The sequence below is a fragment of the Leishmania donovani genome, chromosome 34, assembly GCF_000227135.1.
Source record: "Leishmania donovani BPK282A1 complete genome, chromosome 34".
NCBI classification, from domain to species: Eukaryota; Euglenozoa; class Kinetoplastea; order Trypanosomatida; family Trypanosomatidae; genus Leishmania; species Leishmania donovani.
The window spans coordinates 1,478,325-1,500,027 of record NC_018261.1 but is presented as its reverse complement, the minus strand read 5'-3'; the positions used below and the strand labels follow the sequence as shown (position 1 = coordinate 1,500,027).

Here is a 21,703-nt window from a genome sequence, read left to right as displayed (position 1 = left end):
GGCGGAAGCAGTGGCGCACTCTCTCCTCCATCGCACTACACACCTGAAAGTGCATGACCACGCTGGCGTTCAGGGGTCGTCACCGACTTGAGTCTGATTCATTCGTCTCTTCGTCTTGGCCACATATCAAAGGGAAGGAAAGGGGGCGTGACCGGCATAGCAGCCGCAGCGGTGAAGCACGTAAGCACTTCAGGTGAATACACGCACACACAAAAACAAGATACACTTGCAGTTCCAAAGGAAAAGGCTAAAAAACGGATTCGAAAGAAAAAAAAAGAACATCGCCGCAACGCTTCTGTCTCCTCAGCGTGTCGATTTGACCCGCGAACACGTCACGGCGTATACGCATGCTACCACCGCTCGCCCTACCCCATGTGGTACTGCGGCTGCATCATCGTTCTCGACGGCCAGCCGTCTGTTTTTTTTTTTTTGGATCGGGCCGACACATCCAGTCGGCACTTCGTTTGTTCCCTTGCCTCTTCATTGCATACGTGTTGCGCGGTCGGCGCCAGGTGCACCCACCTGCACTGCATGCCTTGATCCAGGCGGGCCGCGTGCAGGGTCCGGCTCGAGAGCAGGAGACGATGGCGTCTCTGTCGTGCGGGTGATATGGAAGGGGCCCAGCCGCATGTCGGGTGACCTCAACGGAGTGGGTCAGCCACCCTCAGGTCAGGGCCTTCTGAGGCCTCGGACTACGGTTCTGTGTGCTATGCATAGCCCTCTGAGTCGCTTCAAGCCGCTACTTTTCACAATGTGGTGTGGAGGCGTTCCACATGGAAGTCTGGTGGACTCGGTGGTGCAGCCTCGGGGGTGCTCTCGTCATGCTTCCGGCATCTGCGCCTCATCAGCGCACACCGATCGGCGGGAGGAAATAGGGCCACCTGTTGCACACGTGCACTGTGGCGTTGATCGGGAAGCATCTCTCCGCGCCTCGTTCGCTCATCCCAATTGCTCTTCGCACCACTTCAAGCCTTGCTCGGAGGCGAAACACCACACCGGCCATGCTTGACAACTCGCGCGCATAGCGCTCGCACCAGTGGACTTCGAAGCCGATTGGGAGCCACACCAATATCGAAAAGAGAAGGAACAGGTGAGAACACCTGCTGTACATCGTCAATGGAGGCTGGGCAGTCCGGCATCGTAGGTGGCACGAAGCTGCGTGTCGGAGAGAACGCTGTAGGCGTTTCCCAGAAGCTGGAATGCCTCGAGCGCGGCTCGCCGATCGCTCTCCGCTGCACCGACGAGTCGGTCTGGGTGCAGCTGAAGGGTGAGTCGTCGATAGCGCCTTCGGATCTCAGCCGCGGAGGCGTTGCTGGAGACGCCCAGGACGTCGTAGTGCGTCCGCAGTGATGGCGGAAGCTCCGCGTCGGTAAACTTCCGCTCCCGGGCACCCGATCTGCGGGTGTTGCTGCAGAAGTTCTCCCTCGGTGACGAACGCAGCGGTGCTGACGCTGATGGGAACGATTTGAATACCGGCGCAGAGTTCCTCTTTACCTCTGCTTCCACCTGTGCGGCGTTGTAGCGCGAACGCTGCACCCGCAGCTCATCAAAGAGAGCGCCGACCCTCACGTTCAGATGCTTCGATACGGCGAGGTCTGCAGCCGCCTCAGCCTCTCTGCTCATCATCGCAAAGGCGTCGGCCCGTAACCGAAACGCGAGTGCACATTGCGGGTCACATTGCACGCACCGCGAGGCTTCGTGCACCACCTCCAGCGGCTGTCCGCGCATCCACTGGGCCTGGGTGCGCACCAGATAGAGCTCGGCGTGCACAAGCCTTGTGACCTCTGGCATGCGCAGCATCTCGGCCGTCACCGACAGCGCCTTTGGGTAGTCGCTGGCAGACATGGCAGCATCGACGTGCTGCCGCTGTGCCTCGAATGAGAGTACAAACTCGGCAAACAGGCGTGCCGGCGCGTAAGAGGGGCTGAGTCTCAGTGCACGCTGCAGCAGAGCCGCAGATATGTTGAGGTACGCACTGCCAGACATGAACGAAGCCTTGGCGAGCAGAGTCGTGGAGAAAACATAGTGAGAGATGAAATTGTCCCAGAGCTGCGCGTGCTCGACGGGCGCGGTAGAGAGCACCTCCCACGGCGGCGGCTCAGGGAGAGAAGCGAGGTAGGGCAGCAGCAGTCCTCGGGCCGCCTTCGGGTCGTCCATCTCGAGTCTAACGAAAGCAAGCATGGCGCACAACGGAGTCGCCTGCACCCAACTCTGTGCGGTCGTACTACTGTCGATGATCTGCGCGGCCTCCACCCAACGCCGCGCCGCCACGCACTGGCGAAAGGACGCCAAAGACGATAGGGTGTCTTGCCGTGTTGCGAAGAGCGGCAGCGACGGTATGCCGCCGAATTCTTTCGACGGCGTATCGCCTCCAGCGCTCAGCACAGTCGGCACACTCGCCATCAGCACTGCCGCATCGCTGTACAGCTCGCGCATGACAAGCGCGCCTAGCAGTGCTTGTACGACACGGCTATGCAGCACCTCATCAGGCATGCCGCGCGACGAGAAGCTGTTGTCGCCTTGCAAGTGTCGGTAAAGTGCCAGAGTAGCTGTGCCGTCCTCGCAGCACTCCTTGAACCGCAGCAAGGCATAGCTGCAGAGGCAGCGGTGGCTGAGAAGGTGCAGACGGCATTTTTCTCCCCCCGCCTCCACCCTGGCCGCCCCATTGCGGATAGTGAGAAGGGAAGAGGCAACAAAGTACACATCGACGTACTGCTGCCGCGACAGCAGCGACTCCACGGTGCCGGTGTGGCAGAGGTGAAACTCCTTTTGCGGCTCGGGCACGCCCTTCTTCAGAACCAGCGTCGCAGGATCGTCACTGCTGGCCAGCTTGCTTGTAGTGAAGGGCGGTGAGGTAGACTTGATGGGCTCTAGTGGGAACGGAAGGCACGGCCGATCCTCTGCAGCCGGAAATTCGACCTCACGGGGTGTCTTTCGGATCGCGCACCGCGTCTCTTCTACGACTCTGCTGGATTCCGGCAGCTTCGCGCCTGCGTTGGAATTGCCGCTACGCAGGATCGGCGCTGGCGGTCGCAACTCCGGTAGTGTCACTGAAGGAGAGACGAGTCGCGGGTAGGTCTCTGAAATGTGTCGCGCGTTGGCCAGCGTTGCCGCCGCTGGCACGTCGGCTAGTGCTGCACTTCGGACACACGAGGTACGAGAGGAGCCGTGTGTGGCGCGGTGCATGAAGAGCGAGACGAGCAGCAGCGAAGGCACGAACAAACGGATCAGGCCACGCGCACAAACGGCGTACGAGGATGCAAAGGGAAGAGAGAGGGCAGTGGCTCCCAATAGGCGGAGGACACGGGGCCCGCCTTTTCCTTTCGGAAAGACCATGCGGCACACGCACGCGATGAGCAACACGCACAAGTGGGAAAAGAGGGTGTAGGTGGGTTTGTGGCAGAGTGACACGGGATAGAGAGAGCAATATGGGATGCAGTGTACGCAGAACAGCATTCAAGGCGGCACCTCCAACTTGGAAAGCAACGCCTTGCAGGCACGGCATCGTTGGAGAGCTATCGGCGACGGCAGCGAGAGCTGCAAAACTCGCTTGCCAGCTGCATTTGGCGCAGAGTAGGGGGCCCAGACCTTTTCTCTGTCTGTCCCTGAGAAAGCCACACGAGGTGAAGGACGTTTTTCAATGCCAAGACAGCAACCGCCTCAACCACCCACAGACGACAACTCACCGCTCTCCGCATCCTGGCGCCGCTTCAAACACCTTTGCGTGTGGCTGTCGCGCCTTGCCTTCGCGTACGCTTCGCCCCCTTTTCTTGTTGCGTTCTTCCTTTTTACGAAGACACAGAAGACTCCGACCGCGTCCCGCTATTGAAGCGAGGGCACAATCGGACCACAGCACATACATCTACGCCACCGACACAGGCACAGGCACACAAAGGAAGCGATAAAGACGTGCTCGCTGCACGCCACGCTGCAGGATCGGGAGAGGATTAAGGCCCCCTTTGTCAGGAACGTCGGGGAAGGGATGTTAGCGCAGAACCGGCGTTGCCTCGTGTGCGATATGGTCCTATGAGTTGCGAGCACGCTTGCGAGACGCGCCAAATCCCTTGCCGTCGCCACGCGTGTCCTTTGCCTTGGACACGACCTCGCCTGCGCGGAGCAACGCAGGACTGGTCTGCAGCGCATCGGGCAACTGGAAGAAGACGATGTTTGAGCCTCGTACAAAGACGGAGTCCATCTTGGTCTCCTTACCACCCCGTGCAGTCTTGGTGGCATCTTTCAGTAGCACATTCATGTTGTTCTGCAACTCTTCTACGGTGCCATGGTACACCTCCCCGGTAGCGACTTCTATGGAAACCTTCAGGTGCAGTGCATCAAAGAGCACCTTGATCGGAATGCTTTCCGCCATCTTGCTTGCGTGCCGGACTTCGGACACGCTCGACAGGCGAAAAGCAAAAAAAAGCGCGATTGCCCGGCCTGGGGCGTCGACGTGAGTGCGCCGTGAGAGCGGTTATCGGAAAGACGACGACGACGAGAGAAAAGGGACGTGCGGCTCCTACACAAGAGCCGGCTGGTGACGCACACAGCAATAAAGATGTGGGCAAGCACACAAATCGCAGCGACAAGAAAAAAAAAATAACAGAGCGAGAGAGACAGACAACGTTGCCACGGCGAGCGAGCGGGAGGGAGTTCTGCTATGCGTCCTATCTTCTTGTCAGCCTTTGGCAGGGCGTATGTGCTTGCGTGAGCGGAAGGGGAGCAGGTAAGCGGGAAGTGTACGGGCGATTGTACACGGCTGCTCCTCTTTCGTATTTTAATCTCACCGGTTCCACACTCCTCGTCAGTGCAGAAAAGCGGGTCAAGGAGAGGTGGAAAGGCACAGAACCCAGAGAAATGGACAGCGATGTTTGCACGTATTTATGTAAGTTGTATTCAGAGCAGGAGAGAAAGACAACGACGACGACAGAGGAGGGAAAGTACGACGCTGCCAGAGCAACGAGAAAGAGAAGTGGACGAGTACGAGAAGGCCAGGCGCATCTACGCGAGACACAGCAGGCGAGACCCGCGGCGTCATTACACCCCTCCTCCTCCTCTCACTGGCAAAACAGACGGAATGGTACGCATAGCGTGATTGTGCGAGTAAAGAGCCTGCATCGACCACCACTCAGAGATAGGCACACCGCCAACACGCCAGGCACAGATAGCCGGGGAGCGGAGGGGAAGAGGGGGGAGTGGGCTCACCCCTCTCTCTTCGTTTTCTCGTCCGTGTACGCACGACAGATGACAGCGCATGCAGCGAGAGATGATCTCCACACACACATGCGCGCACACACACGTTTGCACAGGCGCACGCGCGCCTTTTTAGTGCATTGACGGCCACAACGCAAACACCCCGAGCGACGAAGACGCAAAAGTCAACAAAACCATCACCAAGAGAAGCGCGCTCACCGACACAAAAAACGATGTCTGCCCGCAGCAGAGGAGGAGGAGGCCGAAGCGCTTCACGAGAGACAACGAGACAGAAGCATACGCAGGCGTATGCGCCACCTGCTGTATGGCAGAGGGAGCTGCTCAAGTGCAGCGAGCGAACGCGTACAGAAGTGAGCATGGATTCTGCTCTGACGGAGTACCCAGGTTTGTGTGTGTGTGTGAGCAAAAGTGGGCTGCGCACACCCCTGTTCGCGGCGTGGGCAGTGGGGGCGCGAATCCGCCTCAGCTGGCAAAGCGCAGAGATGCGACATAATAAAGCAGTCAGGTGGCATCATCGGACGTCCAGAAATGCTGAGTACGTCGAATGCACCCGGGCACCAACACACACATACACACCTCTGCCGTCTCAATACACCGCTTCCTTGCCTAACACCACCGGCACAGATTCGTGGGTGTCCAGCAGCTGAAAGATGACGCTGGCGACGAAGGCGCCACAGATCGGGGCGATCCAGTACACCCAGAAGTAGAAGAGCGGGTCGCAATTCTTGTATACGCACAACACCAGCTGCGTGCCTGTGGCGACGGCTGGGTTGAAGGCGCCGCCGGTGAACCCGCCAACCGAGAACCCGGCCGCCATGAGCGTCATGCCAATAGCGAAGCCGTAAAAGTCATTCGAACGCTGACGAGAGAAGCAGACGTGCAGCACCACCGAGGTGAGGGCGAACGTGTACACAAGCTCGCACAGCAGCACTTGCCAAGTGTTCGCCAAGTCGCCGTTCGCAACCGGTGCTGGGATCTGGAGTCCGATGATTGCGGACGCGTAGAGTGAGGCACAGAAGGAGCCGGCGAGCTGCACAACTATGTACATCACCGTTCGACGCAGCGTCATTTTGCGGTTGATGAAAACGGCAAAGGAGATGGCGGGGTTGAAGTGTGCACCGCTGATGTAGCCAAACGTGAAGCACATCGCAGCCAGCATAAAACCAATGGGAATAGGCGCGAGCGTGCCCACTCCGACAGAGGCTAGTGTGATGGTCAGCACTAGCAAAAAGGTGCCGACGAACTCCGCCACCAGCTGACTGAGGAACTCGGAGAGCATCGCGTGACGGCACTCACCCTTAGAGCTGCGCCGAAAAAGAAAGAGGCGATGAAGCAGGGAAAAAGGGAGAGAGGAGAGGGTGATTGGGGTGATCGATGGTTAGGTGGGTGTGTAATGACGCGCCGAGCAGAGGTAGGAACGGCAAGAGGGTCTTTACCTAGGAGCAGCCACAAACGTACAAGCACACGCGCACACGGGGCGAAGATTAGAACTTTGTTGAACGCCCTTTTTTCGTTTTTAGGGGAGGGGAGAATATATTGGCCGCCACGACCATGGAGCGTGTCACGGCGACACACTAGAGAGCGAACAACGTGAGGGGACGGAGAACAGAGAGGAAACAAAACAAAAAAAAAACACGGCGGCGCACCGTTACTGCGTCTCTCTCGGTATACGCGTGCATGCCTGCTGGACGTGTGCTCCTGAACGCTGTCAACCAAGGGAGAAGCCATGAAAAGGACAACAGTACTCCCGGTTCAGTGTGCGCCACGCAGAGCTCAAAGAGGCGAAAGCGAAGCAGGAGAGAGCCCCTCCCCCTTCCTCTTTCTCCTCCAGAAAGTGCAACGCGCAAAAAAAAAAGCAAGACGGTGGCACACCAGACGCGCAAGAGAACGCTAAGGAGAAGGATGTGTAGATGGGCAAGGCGTAGAGGCGATGAGCGCATGCCCCTGTCAAAGTCGCACCTTCAGCAATGTCGAAGCGGCGTTGAACCGTTGCATGCCTCACCTCTGATTGGAGTGCTGGTAGGGCAGCGCGAACTCTTTCTTGGGCTTTGTCTTGCATGAGAGTCACGTGGCCGAGCCACAGCTTCTGCATGGCAAGACCCGCACCATCGGGCCTTGGTGATTCTTGCACGTGCGTGTGGGGCGCTTCTCTTGCTCCCGAGAGCGTGGTGGGGTTGTGCGGGAGAAGATGAGAGGTGAGACGGACGATCAAGCAGCGCCATCTCCAGCGTTAGCAAGCAAGCGCACCTGTCGTCAAAGAAACGGCACAACACCCCTCAAAAGCCCCTCCGTCCCCACCTCCTCTGCCTCTTCCGCTTCTGCCGCCTGCTCGGCCTCCGTCACGCACAGCATGGCAAGCGACCGCCAGTCGCTCTCGTAGAGATCGTCGCCGGCGGTCTGCAACGCCACCTGCAGCTGCTCTGGGAATTCGCGCTGCACGCAGCCGACCCAGAAAAATCGGGACATGTCTGGCAGGAAGAGCCACGTCTGCCACGCTCGACAGACGTTTTCTGCTGCCATAAAGATCTCCTCTGCCGGCAGGAACGCCAGAACAGAGAAAACAAGAGACGGTTGCGTGAACCACGCCCCCGGCGACTGTGACTGGCCCGCACCCAGACTGCTTGAGACACGACAGGCGGTCGAAAGAGAAGAGATTGTGGATGGCGCCGCTGGCCCAGCCGTTTCCCCTGCCCTCAAGAGACCCGCTAAAGAGGCGGCAAAGTTTTTGAGAATAGCTTCTTCGTTCAGCACCTCCTTTACCTCGCTCTGCTGAAGCTGCACGCTTGTTCCCGTGTATTGGAGGCTGCCAGAGACCGCATCGATGATTCGGAAGGCCTCCTTCACCTCCACGAACGTCTCGTTTATCTGCGCACGAGCATCCTTCAGGGCGGCTACGACGTCATCTGTGAATAGCGCAGGATGGGCATGAACGATGGCCAGCTGCTCTCTGAAATCCTTCGCCTTGAGATACTGCACGAAGAGCTCCGGGATGCCCACGGGCTCCTCGCGCGGACTAGCGCTGAGCTGCGACATAAAGTACTGTGAAAATACAGCGAGCAGAAGAGCAAAAGACCCTCTGTCGTTTGGTTTTCGGTGTTGGCGCCGGAGTTCCGTCGCGCCAACTCGGCTCTGCTCTCGCGTTTCCGCTGCTGCGGTTGCTGTGATTCACAAGCGCACCTCCTCTTCCCACGTTTTCTTTGCGATGAGACCCCCAAAGCCTAGTCGGGATATGCGCCACCGTTTCCGCATGCAAGCGCGCATTCCATGGCGAGAAGAAGTTCAGTGGAGGCAAGCAAGTGAGGAGAAAGGGTGGAAGGCGAGACGGACGAGATGCCACGGTGTCCAAGTGTTCAACAGTGAAACTAAAAGACAGAGCACACGCATGCACCTACACAGCAGCACCACTCAGCGAGCTTTTCCGCCTCCCGTGCAAACACAGAGAGTAACTAAGACATCAAAAAAAAAAAACGGAAAGAGAACGGCGCTTCTACTTTGTGAGCGTAGCGTAGCCCGACGCACGCCCGCACGCTGACGTACGCGGTTGTCCCCGCTCTCTTCCTCCCTTCCTGCTCGTTTGCTATTGAGGGAGGCTAGGGGGAGGAGGGGGGAGGTCTCCGCTGCGGTTCTCGTCTCCATGCATGCGAAAGGGTAAAGCAGGTCCACAGGTGGCAACGGTGAGGGTGAAGATAGCGGCCATGCGCGATTGATTGCTGTCCTTCTCTCCTCTCAACGCACACACACACAAAAAAAAAACATACACGACGAGATCGAGAGCAGGAGCAACGCGGCAGTGGCGGTAGACAAAAGAGGTAGAGTTCATGCAGAGAGACGGACGCGCATGCACATGCACACAGCAGCCGCCCGCACAGTCAGCTCATGATGCCCGCCATTTCCGTCACCCAACCCGTGAAGGACGAAGCGACTCCAACTCGTAATAGAGCTTCACAGAGGAAGCGTCGCCGCGGCTCAAGATGTCGATGCTGCTCCGAAGCATTCGATTCTCACGCTCCACGCGCGCTACGCGATGCGCCAGCTCGTGTAAGAGCACTGAGCGCCGCTGCTCCTCATTCGCTGCTCTGGCGGCGGCGGCGGCGCGACTCGACTCCCGCGCCGGGGTCGGCGGCACGCTCACCTCAGGGGGCACGTCCGCGTGACGCGGTCTGGATGAGTTGATCGAAAGAGCGTCCATACCGACCGAAATGACCGGCATCGACGTAGGAGAGGCGGCCCTGTCGCGGCTGCCGCGACGAAGCTGGTGAATGTCGTCTAGAGCTCGCGCAATCGCCTCCTCATACTCCTGTCCTCGGCGTCTCGCCGCCCGCAGCAGCCGGGACGTGCGCGCAGCAGCTTCGGCATCTTTGCTTGCATGTCGGCGCTGCTGCTCTCGCTGCCTCTGCGCGCTTTCCAAGTCTCTCTTTAGCTTGGCTAGCCGCAGCTGAACGTGCTCGAACTCTTTTCTTTCTTGAGAAAAGGCGCGCCGCTCCTCTTGCAGCTGCGCCTGAACATCGCGCAGCATACCACGAAGCACGTCGTGAGGCAGTCCCTCAAGCTGCTTCACGGTCTCCTGCCGCTGTGCCACTTGTGGCCTCACCGTCATGAAAGCGCGAAGATCGTGCGTCGGCCTTCCGGTGTGTTCACCAGAGAGCGACAACGCCGTTAACCTGGATGCGCGTGACACCGGCGGCCTTTTGATGCGCCTGATCCGTTTCCACTTCGGCGTTGCGTCACTTGTGATTTCGTGCTTCGACGCGGCGAGTGCGCGCCGCTGGGTATGTGCTGTCGTCCTTCAGGAACGGAAGATACCCAATACGAGAGGGAAACAAGCAACACCGAAAAAAAGAAAACGAGCAAGCCGCCAAAGGAGAACAGGATCGAGTGAAAATCGAGGGAGGGCAGCACATCCGCTGCGCGCGTGAGCAGACGCGGGAGGGCACCCCTCAGACCAACAACAAAGAGGTCACAGACCCCAGACAGCATTAGGGCGCCACATACGGAGCATATGACAAAGCCACAGGAGTGCGAAAGCTCACGTCGCGCGCGCCCGCGCGTTACGGGGCGGTGAAGAAGACCCCCGCCCGCACTTGCGCTCTGTCTTTCGTATTGTGTTCACCACCACTGCAGTCAACATCCCTCTCAATCGTGCCCTCAGCGAGAGGGGCGGAGAGGTGTGGCGTGCGGTATGCGGAAAATATGCACCCAAAAAACAACTCCTGAAAGCACAGAATAGCGTTTAAAGTAGTACCGCCGCACACCACCACACACACGCAGCGCGCAAAGAGGGTGCATTACACGCCCAAGTGCAACGGTGATTCTTTTTCGTGTGGGGGAGGGGGGAGGGGGGAGGGGTTCCGCTTCAGACGTCCTATCGCTCAAAGCGCATCGAGTAGCCGCCGGTGTTGGGGTCTTTGTCGAACTTGAAGTTGTCCGTGGACAGGCCAAAATTGCCGAGGATTTTGTTGCCGAGGCTCTTCAGCTCACCCAACATCTTTTGCATCTCCTCGTCTACCTTCGCCTTGGAAGCCGCCTTCCGGGTGCGACCTTGCGCGTCGAGCACCCCGCCAAGCTTCTCGTAGCTCTCGTAGTCTCCATAAGCGCTGGACCATTTCTGCATCATGTAGTAGCACTCCGCGCGGCGGATGTACGCCTTCAAGTACGAGCCGTCGTGTCGGATGGCCTCCGACAACATGTGCGCCGCCTCCTCCTTCACGTCCAGCTTCATCAGGCAGAGGCCGGCGTTGCAGTACACCTGCGCCGTAAGGGTGTAGTCCGTTGTGTCCTCCGGCTGCTGCTCCGCCTCGGTCTCATCGCCCTCTGTTGCCGTGTGTGAACTCGCTGCAGGGGCGCTACCATCCAGCGGCGTTGGCGAAGCACTGGACTTGCCTGTGGCAGTGTGATGCGGCGGCAAAGGCTTGAGGGAGGCGCACCACAGTGCCTTGCGGTACAGCGTGAGCGCCTCAGAGATGTCGCCGTCTTTGAAGAGCTCATTTCCAGCCGCTTTGAGTCGAGCGCATTCCTCCACGTCTACGACGCGCTCCGAGCCGCCGGCATCTGGTTTCTGCGGCTCGGCGAGCCCCTCCGCTTCCGCGCCAGCTTCGGCGTTGGAGAGCTCTGCTCGAGACGCTCCAGCTGGGCTGCTGTCCTCGCCAAGTTGTGCGTACTGCTTGGCGGGCGGCAGAGACGCCTGATCATTTTCGTCGTCCGACGAGGGCAGCTGCTTCACAATCGCCGGCATCTCGCTCCACCTGTTGCAATATAATGTGACGCGGTTGATGGGTAAGAGCCCAGCAGCCACTTCGTTCCGACGGCTTTCGCAACGCCGATAGAGCTGTTTTCGCTTGCTTCCGGGCCAGTGGAAGGCGGAATAGATGAAGAGGGAGAGAAAAGAGCAGTGAAGAGGGTGGAGCAGGCGGTCTTCTGCACACAAACGCAGGGATGTCCACTGGTGCAGTTATCGTAGTGCCACGTTTCTCGTGACTGCTGATACAACTCACCGCAGCTGTTCTAGGGGGGAGAGTCTTTTCCGCTCTTGCAAACGCGGAGAAGCACGCAGCGACCACAAATGGAAGCGAAGAGAGAGAGAGAAGCGAAGTAGACGACGAAGGCAGCATCATGCGCGCATCATTCCTCCTATGTGAGAAAGCAGAGAGAGAGAGAGGTCGGCGCAAGAAAGGCAAGTAGAAGGCAAGCCCTGCCAAAGACCGCGAGTAATCCTCCAACAAACAGCGCTGCTGACGCAGTGTTGCGCACCGCGATCGTCATGGATAAAAAACGATGGCGAGCACACACAAACACAAATGCGCACGCACGCGAGGTCGCTGAGTAGCAAACAAAAAAAAAAAATACCGCTCTTTCGCCTCTGCGCAGGCTGCACTTCTTATTATCTTGGAGGACACTCCTCCTATGGCACCATGTAAACACAAAACACGTCCAGACGGCCCGCAACCGTGGACCAACAACCATGTGGCAAGCAGCGTCATACAGGGCAATCACGAGCACGCGAGAGGCGACGCTATGCGCGCGCACGAAGAAAAAAAATGACGCTATGCTTGTGCTGGTCGCTGCCAGTCCGCACAAGAGACAGAGAGAACGCGCGGCATCGGCTCAGACGAAAAAGTTCGCGAGCACGACGGCCTTCAGGTGATACTTGTGGTTAACGTGACGGCCAGCGCAGTACATCACCCGCGTCCCTAACGGTACGCGTTGATCATTCATGATAATACACGTGTTGCGGTCAAAGTTCGTCTGCAAGCCACTCATGCGGGTGTTTGTTTGGCGACGCGTGAATAGGCAGACCCAGTATATGTTGCCGGGTTTGACGCGATGGCGCGAGACCTCACCGCCCCTGCCACGTCCCTTGAAGCGCTGCACCGACACACGGTGCGCCACGGCAGGAAAGACGCGGCAGTGTGCGAAGCGCTCGGCCGTGGCCTTGGCTATGAGGCGGACGTGCTTGCAGTTGGTGTTGTCTACACAGTGCAATTTCACCTGGTCACTAAGAGGGACGCCGGCCCCGTACCCTTCCGTGCCGTTGCCCCAGCGAGAGCGGTACGAGCCCTTGCGCCGGATAATGAGATTGTGGCGGAACCACGTCTTGTTCACCGGATTCCCAGCAGGCAGCTTTGCCGCCGCATCGGTGGTGGTGGGCGCCAAGCGTGCCCGAAAAAAGCGGAGCATGGCACACACGGTGGGCGAGTAACAAGAAGAACACACAGACGAGTGTCTTTCCGTACGTGCTGGGTCAGGTAGGGCGCACCTCGTCGGGTTACTAGGTGCGCTGCACTGCGTTGCAGCTGAGCAGAGCGCCAATGGCGATGTTTGTCAAATGTGTGAGGTAGATTGGGGCACGAGGAGCGCGCGAGAGAGAGAGCGGTGGCAGCAGCAACCGGATAATCCAGAGCAAGGACGAGAGGAGGGATGGTCGTATTGAGGAGAAGTAGTGAAGAAACAGCTGACGGATTGACGGGGATGGAAACAAAGAAGTGGTGTGTAGGCTGTTGACCGATTCAGAGGGGGGGGGTCACGAAGTGCCTTCGCCTTTGTTTCTGGCCTACACGCCAGGCTTCGCTTCATGCAGTGATGTGCTGCCGAGAGCGCTGAGACGCGCTCTGGGAAAGCGTCGACTTCTTGCTCCCGAAGAGGTCTTTGCACTTTCTGCCGCCGGCTCATCTCCGTCGAAGACGTCGGCTTAACAGAGTGTATGCGTCACGGTCTGTCGTCGAAGGGAGGGGGGCAACAGCTAGACGTCGCTCCTGTTCTCCTCAGCTGCTCCGCACAATGTCTTGCCACTTCGTCTAAGGGGGTGCCACAGAGGAGCCCTGAGCACCCACCACAACCAGCTGCGCGATACAGTCACAGCGAAGCAGTCGGCCCACGCCATGGCGCCTCCCTCCTCCACCTCTGCCTCCTGTACAAGTCATGCGACCACGACGGCGACAAACAGCCGTCAGTCGCGCTTCGCAAACAATAAGCGTAACAAGGATGAAAGACGTACAGCAGAAAACGCGTAGCCATTGAAGGTAGGCACGCAAACATGACGCCTCGACGTTTCCGTCTCAGCACACGCATTGAAACGGAGGGGGCGAAGCGCTTCGAGGATGCAGGTGCTGCGCTGTTCCGTTTCTTTCCTTGCCTACGACGTAAGTCTGTCCACATCGTTGCGGCCGCGGAAAATGAGATCGCGCGGCTCCGTTCCAGGCTTGCCGCGCATGCGGTCGTACGCGCTCCGCTGCTCCTTCTTGAGCGTCATAAGCTTCTGTACCGTGTCGTCGATGTTGCCGCCCACCTCATGCCGAAGTTCTTCTTTTCTCTTGTAGTAATTCTCGAGGGCCTTGAACTCCCACCCGATCCGCTGAGGAATTTGCGTCTCGTTGGCCAGAACCGGCGCCGAGTTGCCGTACACGAACTCCTTGTGGTGCATGTACGGGTACGGGTCAATGCCCTTCTGCAAGCACAGCCGCACGCGCTCCGCCTCGGCAGCAGCGCGTTCGTCATTGAGCACGTACTTCTTCACGTACGGATAAAAAATGAGAGGGAGAGCCGTCACTAAGGTGCAGGCCACGAGAGTGTTCACCCACGGCGCCTCTGCCTTCACGCGTCCGACAAACCGCTTGAATGGGTGCGTGACGGCGCTGAGGACAAGGTGGCAGCCGTCGCAGAAGCTGCGCATGTGATCCACCGCGACCGTCGTCGCCCGCATCTTCAGGCGCTGGTACGCGAAAGACATGTGACCCCCGTGCTCCTCGGCCTCGTGCGGGAGAGGAGGCGAAGGAAACAGGGAGAAAGATGGACGAAGGTGTTCACCGGAGGAGGTGCACGGATCAATGGCAGCAATACAAGTAAGAAAAAAAAAGAAAGGGACTACAGGGCCGGTTGACCAGCAGCCTCCACAGCAGCGCTACCAAACTGGCGATGAGGAAGACAACGGCCCCACGTGCCGCAGAAGGAGGAGGTTCTCACCGTTAGCGGTCGATAAACCTGAGTCCCGCGATAGCGCCCGCGTCGAGACGGTAGGACGCGGAGGAGACCGCAAGAGAAGTAGGCGCACCGCACCCGAAGATACCCCACCATGCCGGTAGACGTCGCAGCGCAGGAGCGGCATCCGAAGTACACGAAAGGCCGGTGGGGCGGCAGGGAACGGCAGCAGGAGAGAGAGCGATGGTCAGAGTACAATGATGATGGCCCCCGCGGCTTCGGTGATGAGGGAAGGGGAAGGGGTCGGACATGTGTCACTGAAGCACGTGCCTCGAGAAATCAGCGACACACCGCAACGCCGTCAGTGGGCGTTGCATGGCTGGTGGAGGACTTATTCTTTTCTTTGCTAGAGCCTACGGCCGGCGTGGTGGGCGCGCTCCAGTTAGAGCTCCTTTTTTACGCATCATGCGAATACAGTGCACCTTTACTAATTGGTCGGCAGGTCGGTGGGAAGACAGTCGGCTCTGCAGGGGAAGGGGGGAGAGGGGGCGGTGGTGCCACCGAGGCTAAAACATGTACTTGAGAAAACGGCTGACAATCGCGTCTTCAGCAGCCGTCAGCACCTCGGTCGTCAACACGGGCACCTGCCAGTCGAGAATGACCTCTTCAGAGGCACGCAGCGGCTTCCGCAGGGTAAGGCAGAGATAGTAGTGCGTCTCTAGCAAGCGCTTCACCTCCGCAAGATCATCGCCGCCGCGTCCTCTAGCCGTAGCGTCAGCCGCCAACTCGTCGGTGAGGAATCTCGGAAGGGTCTCGAGTGACGTTGCAATTTCGATGTCTGCGTTGACCGCACGACCGACGTCGTCTGGGGCGTTGACAAGGTCCAGAAAAGGCACCACACCACACTCGAGCGACAAGTGAGGCAGCGGGTCGCTGTCCTCCTCCTCCTGCTCGCCGTCCGTCGTGCTGTTCGTGAGCACGCCCCCGGCGGCGGGCCACGCCGTCGGCAGGAGCAGCCCGCGTGACAGCACGACGTCCACTGCCCACGCAAAGCGGTCAAAGCCCGGCAGAATATTGTCGGCACGCAACTGCGAATAGGCAGCCAACGTCTCTTCTCGAATGCGCTGGCGACCTTTGAGGTAGTACGGCAGCAGCGTCGTGTGGTGCACGCGGCACTGGCGCTCTGCCGCGTCCCTACGGTCAGCGAGCTCCTCTACAGACGGAAGGCTCTGTAGCCAGCCCCACAGAGGCGACACACTGCGGTGCTGCTCGAGGGCAAGCCGCCATGCTAGCTCTGGCCACTGTGTACTCCCCGTGAGAAAGGAAAGGATGCCACCTTGAACGTCGCATGCCGGCCCAGCAGAAGCCGACGACGGCACTTCGCTGTCCGCACGCCACGGGCTGCAAAAGGAGGTTTTCAGCCCCACTCGCGATAGCACGGAAGTGGTGCAGAACCGCTTCGACGGCACGGCGAGGAGGGCGGTTCCGGCGTCGCAGGCATCGCGCACGTACACGCCGACTCCTACTGCGGCATCACGTTTCTCAATCAGCGTCGTCGGGTGAATGCCAATGTGCTCGAGAATGGCGTAGGTGGAGAGGTACTCGGCAAACTTACAAGAGCGTCTCGCCCGCATCCCTGTCCAGCAGACGCCGCCGCAGCGCCCAGCGGCAACAAAAGACAGGAGAGAGAGTAACGTCAGCAGCACCCACTTGACACATTCACGCTGCGAAGCAGAGAAAGTGCGAAGCGCGAAATGGCTGATCAAAGGTGTTTTATCGCTACACGCGAAACCAGCGCACGGATATGTCTGGATATGAAAAAGAAACCCCCTGCTGCCTCACACTCACACATCAAGGATGCGTATGCAAGCAGCAAAGCAGGTAGCGCGTTGCGCGCAGACATGAGCGTGCGGCTGCGCAATATGCAGCCCCTGAAGTCGCTCGTGGCCATAGGAGATAGGAGTAAGAGAGAAAAGGAGGGAGGGATGATTATAAGCTGTGCACTGTCGTCTGCGCATCTGCCACAGCGGAGCGCACCCCCTCCCCCCCCGCAGCGTTCTAACGCAGTGGTCAGTTGCGTCTCCTCGGCGCCGCCAAAGAAACGTGCGCGGGGACGCTTTGTGAGGGGAGGGAGGTTCGCTATGCGACTGCGCCCCGCGAGGGGGCGGGGGCTCCGTGCGGGAGAGCGCGTGTGGATTTGTAGGCATCGCTCACCTTGAGCTCTTCCAAGAGGGGCCTTTTAATAGCTCCACACGCGTCAATCAAGGCAGCCTCTGCCACGAAGGAGGGCAGGGTACCATTCCATGTGTTTCTCGAGTTCTGTCTTCTGAAGCAGTCAACAGGGAGCACAAACGTCCGCACAAGAGCGGAAGATATGATCAAAGCCTCAACGAATATCGTTGGGTAGCGGTTTCTTCCACGCCTCCACGCCCCCCCCCCAGCCCTTCCCTGCACCGCGACAGCACGTCGCGCGAGAGAGAGAGGCCGCAGAGAAGGTGCTTGGTGGAAAGATCATGTTTCACCGCCGTCACAGCCGTCAGTTTGTCTCTGTGTGCAGCGGTCCCCAATCAGTCCCCACACTCATCGCTGTCGTCCTTGGCAGCCTGCCGCATCGACACCTTCAGCATTGCAGCCTGCCGAAGCACAACCTCCTCGGCCGCCAGGTTGCCGACTGTGTGCAGGAGGCCGCTGTAGTCGCCCAAGGCGTGCAGCACAGTGTCCATCATGGCACCGGCACTCACGGGCTGCACTGGTGAGGTGTCCGAAGAGTGGGCAGGTGAAATGAACATCCACGCCGCTGCAGCCGTCTCTGGCCAGCCGAGAATGGCCTCGTGGTACTGGGCCAGCACGAGCGCCAGAACCCCAGCCACATCCGTGAAATGGGCCGACTCTATCAGCAGGGACAACGCTGCCAGCGGAGGGGGCTGCGTCTCATAAGGATTCGCTTCACCGACGGCGAGTAGAAGAGCGGCGCTAAGTAGGCGGTAGCCTCGCTTCACTGAAAGCGCTGACCAACGCTGCAGCACCTCCGCCAGCAAGGGCCGCTGCACTTGAGGCACCGCCTTGACAAGAAGCACAGCATCGCGCCACCGACCTTTGGACTGGAGTGTGACGCAGGCGCTGCGATACTCGCCAGCCAGCGTGAGCTTCTCTACGGCTGCCTCCACGTCGCCCTGCGCTAGCAACATTGCCGCCGCACGCTTCGCCGAGGCGGCGAAGAGCGCCGACGTGGCCGAGTCCGCCGAGGAGGACTGGACGGCGGTCGACGCAGCCACAGCCATGCTCAGGGTGGCCAGCTCGTTGTAGGTCGTGGACTGTGGCGGCGCATCCAGCAGCACCTCGATGACGTTCTGGCGGTGCTCGAGTCGCAGCCAGTCCCGCGCAAGCGCGAGTCGCGTAATAGAGTCGTCCCTGGCGCGGTGGTTGCGCGCGTTCACGAGCAGCGCTGCGCTGCGCTGCTCATTGAGTAGGATACGATTGCGGCGCACAACGTGAGAAGGGGCAAGCGCTTCCGAGTACGCATCTGCGCAGGCGTAAGTCTGTGGCACGCTGAAGGAGTCTTCACCGATCGGCTCGCTGTCAGGTGAAGCAGGAGGACAGTCAGTCAATGCGGTCGCCAGGGCGGCGTCGGCTGGCGACGAGGCCGGCGAGGGGGTGCCCCGAGCACCGCGTCGCGCGACGGCGGACGGCTGCCAGTGCCGCAGCACATCGGCAGCAAGGCGCATGAACCGCTGCTTCGTCGACTGGCCAAGAAAGTCGGCGACCACTGCAGCGCGTCTCAGCCAAGTCAGAGGGGAGACCGGCGCCGCGCCGGCCGCGGTGGAGCCGCAGCGGCTCAGCCGCAGCAGCACATCGCGCGGCACCATCGTGGTGCGATAGAGCTCCAGTTCATCCTGCAAAGTCCGTATGTCCTCAGTGAGGAGCTGGCCAAACGGGCCACGGCAGGGACGCACGGAGGACGGTACCGCCTCCATGACTGCGCTGGGGGCATCGCTCAAGGAGTGTGAGGCGCGTTGGGCTTGGTCGCCTAGACCCGACTGCGGACTACCCAGCTCCAGCGCCACCTGCACGTAGGTACGGTGGGCAGGAAGGAGAAAGGCTACGTTCTTCATGGGACGCCGCAGCGCCCGGTACCGCACGCTGCTGTTCATCTCGGTCAGGTATGTGTCGAGCACGTAGAGGCAGCCATCAGCGCCCAGTACACAAAGAGACCCGCCCGTCCAGTAGAGCGACAGCGCGCGCACATCCGCAGCCATGCCAACCGAAGATAGCGCGCGGCGCTCACCGGTCGCGATGTCCCACACAGCAAACACGCCACTCTCGAAGAGAACCGCGACGGCGCGGGCAGCGCTGAAGCCAGCCGTCGGTGTCGAGGGAAGCCCTGCGTCGCCGGTGCTGATCGAGCTGGCTGCGTTGTCGCCGTCCTCGTGGTATGATAAGGACCCCGACGACGGCCACGCGAGCGGCGACGAAAAGCTCATGAACTCTGTCGCGCGAGATGGCGGTGACGGCCCGCCCAGGCACATCACTGCCCCACTGTTAGGAGGCGCATCGCGTAGCCGCCGCACCGCCAGCCGCGTTCCTTGCGCGCGCAGCACGACGCCGTTGCCGTGACCGTCCCACATGACAAGGGTATCCGCCACCACTGCAGACCGCACCGACCCCTCCACGGCGCTTGGGTGGAAGAGGGGAATGGCGTCGCGGCTCACCACCACTCGGTCCTTGTAGGCGGACCACAGCGACAGCGTGCCCTCCGAGAACAGCACGGCGAGCAGCTGCGGCGTGCCTTGTACACCGCTCAAGCAGCGCCGCATCAACGGAGGCGCCCACGAGACGTTTGCGACGCCCAAACCGGAGTGGATGTGCACGAGTCGGCTGTCCGCCGCTGTCCAAACCTCAAAGGTGCCGTTCCAGAACGTCAGCAGGACGTACGTGGTTGTCGGGTCCATCGTGATCTCCTTCATCCGGGTCTGCTCTGGTGCCGAGGACGGTTTGCGCAGCACTCGCACCACCTCCCCTGTGCGGGTGTCAATCAGCGAGACTTGGTGGTGGTGGCGGTACTGTTGAATGCGGTCCGACACGATCCAGACAAGGTCGCTCCACTTGTACCCGCACAGCAGCACAATCTTCGTTCCGCCAGAGTAGACCAAGTTGAACCGCCGAACAGCCATGCTGTGCGTAATGTCCATCAGAGCAAGATGACCGCTCTCCAAAGCCACGCAGCAGTGATGGGCACCGACGGGGCAGAACGTCACGGGGCGCACCACAGGCGCCAGCCAGCAGTCCAGCAGCCGCCACCGCCGAGCCAGGGGGCTGTACTGCCAGTGCACAATGGAGCCGTCCTCGAACAGCACCGCAAACAGCGACGAGTCGAGCTCCGACTGTACCACGTTAACGCACAGCTTGGCATTGATGCGCACCCCACGCACGTCTGTCGAAACGGCAGTGAAGCGGTCGTGCCGCGTGACGTGCCACGCGACAAGTCGCTGATCGGAGCCGAACGAATACATGAGCGGCACCTGCGCGGCGGCCGCATCGCCTGACGATGACGCCGTGGACTCCTGGCTACGACTTTCGGCGGTGCGCGCCGCCGCGCCGCTCGAGCACGAGCGAAAGATGCGACGAAACTCCACCTCGTCCGGCAACCACAGCAGCGATTCGTTCAACATCAGCCTCAGCTTCCAGTCGTAGCATCCCACCGTGTTGCGCGTGGCGAAGTACAGCACCTCCTCCTGCGCGTCGCTGAAAAAGACGTCGATGACCGTGGGGGCACCATCGCAGCTGTCGTAGATAAGATCCTTTGCGACAGGAGCGGCGGCGCCGCTGTCGAGCGGGATTGCGGTGAGGATACGCAGACGGTCGCCGAGCACAACAGCGCAGCAGTGCTGGTCGTTCAGGCGCGAACAAGCGACGAGCGATGGTCTGCTGATGTTGCCCAGCAGGGTGCTCTGCTTCGCCTCTAGCAGGAGACGGCCGGGTGGCAGAGGGGCGTTGTCGACGAGGTGTGAGTTGAACACGTAGCCTGTGCCTTCCTGAGTGACGACGAGGAGGTGCTCATCTGTGAGAAGCGTCAGCGACTGCACCGCGGCATGGCAAGGCGTCTGGATCGATGTCAGCGCTACACCCTCCACTACATCCCAGTACATCAGCGCGCCGCTCGCGTCGCCACTCCACAGAAAGAGGCCTGTTTGCAGGTAAGACGCCGGAGGTCGGCGCCACAGCAACGCTGTGACAGCGGCCTTGTGTCCGCTGAGCGACTGTGTAAGCAGCATGCTATTCATGTCATAGACAAAGATCACCTCACCTGCGTTGGTCACGGCAGAACTGCATGCGAGCAGTTGCTGCGGTCCGTAGCACGCTGACTGGTACGCAAATGTGCCGAGATCGGAGAGGATGGTGGGAAGTCCGCTGTTGCTGTGGGTGTTACTGCAGCCCGGGATCACCTTCGGGGACAGCTGAGGCGCTGCCGAGACGCTGCTCATAGCGAAGAAGCAACAACGAACAGGAAAAACCGTAAGCAAGCAACAGATACACGGGCCGGCATGCGAGTATGAGCGAGAGCCTCCGTAGTCTCTCAATTGCCCAGCATCACCCCTCCGCCGCCGCGCCTACCGAGACGACAGTGGTGTGGGAGGGGAGTCACAGGGTGCGGAGGGTGCGACGTGTAATACGCGCTAGCGGGATGAGTGGGGTCGGGGAGGCGGAAGGAGGAGGGGGATGAACCAATAAGAGGCTCCGAGGATCGCAATGGCCACCCTCTCTCGAGCGAAAGAGTTCCAGGACGGCCAGCCTGCCTCCAGGAGACGTACAGCTACCCAAACCAAGCGCAAGCGTATGCACCACGATCTGTGCCTTTTATCAATCTTGTACCGTCGGATACGCTAAGGTGAGTAGATGGCCTTTGACTGGGGCCCCGTACGCTTTTCTATCGATGTCCGCCGAGTGCGTGCGGGTGCGAGCACAGAACAACGCCGGAGACACCCACAAGTGGTTGGAGAGGCCTCGTCTGCGCAGAGATCAAAGGTAGCACAGGTGTAACTGCGCCTTGCTTCTTTCCTTTTGCCGTTGAGCCGAAGATGCGCAC

General features: G+C 60.0%; 10 protein-coding genes across 10 annotated transcripts; all 10 read right to left on the bottom strand.

Moving 5' to 3' along the window:
* Window positions 1-1,113: 1,113 nt before the first annotated feature.
* On the bottom strand, window positions 1,114-3,456 carry LDBPK_343680 (hypothetical protein, conserved; the record flags this gene model as incomplete). The annotated part of the gene is made up of 1 exon (XM_003864479.1): window positions 1,114-3,456. The coding sequence occupies one exon, from the start codon at window positions 3,454-3,456 to the stop codon at window positions 1,114-1,116; it is 2,343 nt and encodes a 780-aa protein (XP_003864527.1).
* Window positions 3,457-4,024: 568 nt separating this feature from the next.
* Window positions 4,025-4,366, bottom strand: LDBPK_343670 (small nuclear ribonucleoprotein, putative; the record flags this gene model as incomplete). Its single annotated transcript, XM_003864478.1, has 1 exon — window positions 4,025-4,366. One exon carries the CDS (start codon window positions 4,364-4,366, stop codon window positions 4,025-4,027), a length of 342 nt encoding a protein of 113 aa, XP_003864526.1.
* A 1,428-nt stretch (window positions 4,367-5,794) lies between these two features.
* On the bottom strand, window positions 5,795-6,487 carry LDBPK_343660 (aquaporin 9, putative; the record flags this gene model as incomplete). The annotated part of the gene is made up of 1 exon (XM_003864477.1): window positions 5,795-6,487. The coding sequence occupies one exon, from the start codon at window positions 6,485-6,487 to the stop codon at window positions 5,795-5,797; it is 693 nt and encodes a 230-aa protein (XP_003864525.1).
* Window positions 6,488-7,461: 974 nt separating this feature from the next.
* Window positions 7,462-8,241, bottom strand: LDBPK_343650 (hypothetical protein, conserved; the record flags this gene model as incomplete). The annotated part of the gene is made up of 1 exon (XM_003864476.1): window positions 7,462-8,241. One exon carries the CDS (start codon window positions 8,239-8,241, stop codon window positions 7,462-7,464), a length of 780 nt encoding a protein of 259 aa, XP_003864524.1.
* Window positions 8,242-9,103: 862 nt separating this feature from the next.
* LDBPK_343640 (hypothetical protein, conserved) lies at window positions 9,104-9,805 on the bottom strand (the record flags this gene model as incomplete). Its single annotated transcript, XM_003864475.1, has 1 exon — window positions 9,104-9,805. One exon carries the CDS (start codon window positions 9,803-9,805, stop codon window positions 9,104-9,106), a length of 702 nt encoding a protein of 233 aa, XP_003864523.1.
* A 765-nt stretch (window positions 9,806-10,570) lies between these two features.
* LDBPK_343630 (hypothetical protein, conserved) lies at window positions 10,571-11,440 on the bottom strand (the record flags this gene model as incomplete). The annotated part of the gene is made up of 1 exon (XM_003864474.1): window positions 10,571-11,440. One exon carries the CDS (start codon window positions 11,438-11,440, stop codon window positions 10,571-10,573), a length of 870 nt encoding a protein of 289 aa, XP_003864522.1.
* Window positions 11,441-12,309: 869 nt separating this feature from the next.
* On the bottom strand, window positions 12,310-12,882 carry LDBPK_343620 (ribosomal protein L14, putative; the record flags this gene model as incomplete). The annotated part of the gene is made up of 1 exon (XM_003864473.1): window positions 12,310-12,882. One exon carries the CDS (start codon window positions 12,880-12,882, stop codon window positions 12,310-12,312), a length of 573 nt encoding a protein of 190 aa, XP_003864521.1.
* Window positions 12,883-13,837: 955 nt separating this feature from the next.
* Window positions 13,838-14,431, bottom strand: LDBPK_343610 (hypothetical protein, conserved; the record flags this gene model as incomplete). Its single annotated transcript, XM_003864472.1, has 1 exon — window positions 13,838-14,431. One exon carries the CDS (start codon window positions 14,429-14,431, stop codon window positions 13,838-13,840), a length of 594 nt encoding a protein of 197 aa, XP_003864520.1.
* A 754-nt stretch (window positions 14,432-15,185) lies between these two features.
* On the bottom strand, window positions 15,186-16,253 carry LDBPK_343600 (hypothetical protein, conserved; the record flags this gene model as incomplete). The annotated part of the gene is made up of 1 exon (XM_003864471.1): window positions 15,186-16,253. The coding sequence occupies one exon, from the start codon at window positions 16,251-16,253 to the stop codon at window positions 15,186-15,188; it is 1,068 nt and encodes a 355-aa protein (XP_003864519.1).
* A 933-nt stretch (window positions 16,254-17,186) lies between these two features.
* LDBPK_343590 (hypothetical protein, conserved) lies at window positions 17,187-21,101 on the bottom strand (the record flags this gene model as incomplete). The annotated part of the gene is made up of 1 exon (XM_003864470.1): window positions 17,187-21,101. One exon carries the CDS (start codon window positions 21,099-21,101, stop codon window positions 17,187-17,189), a length of 3,915 nt encoding a protein of 1,304 aa, XP_003864518.1.
* Window positions 21,102-21,703: the final 602 nt, after the last annotated feature.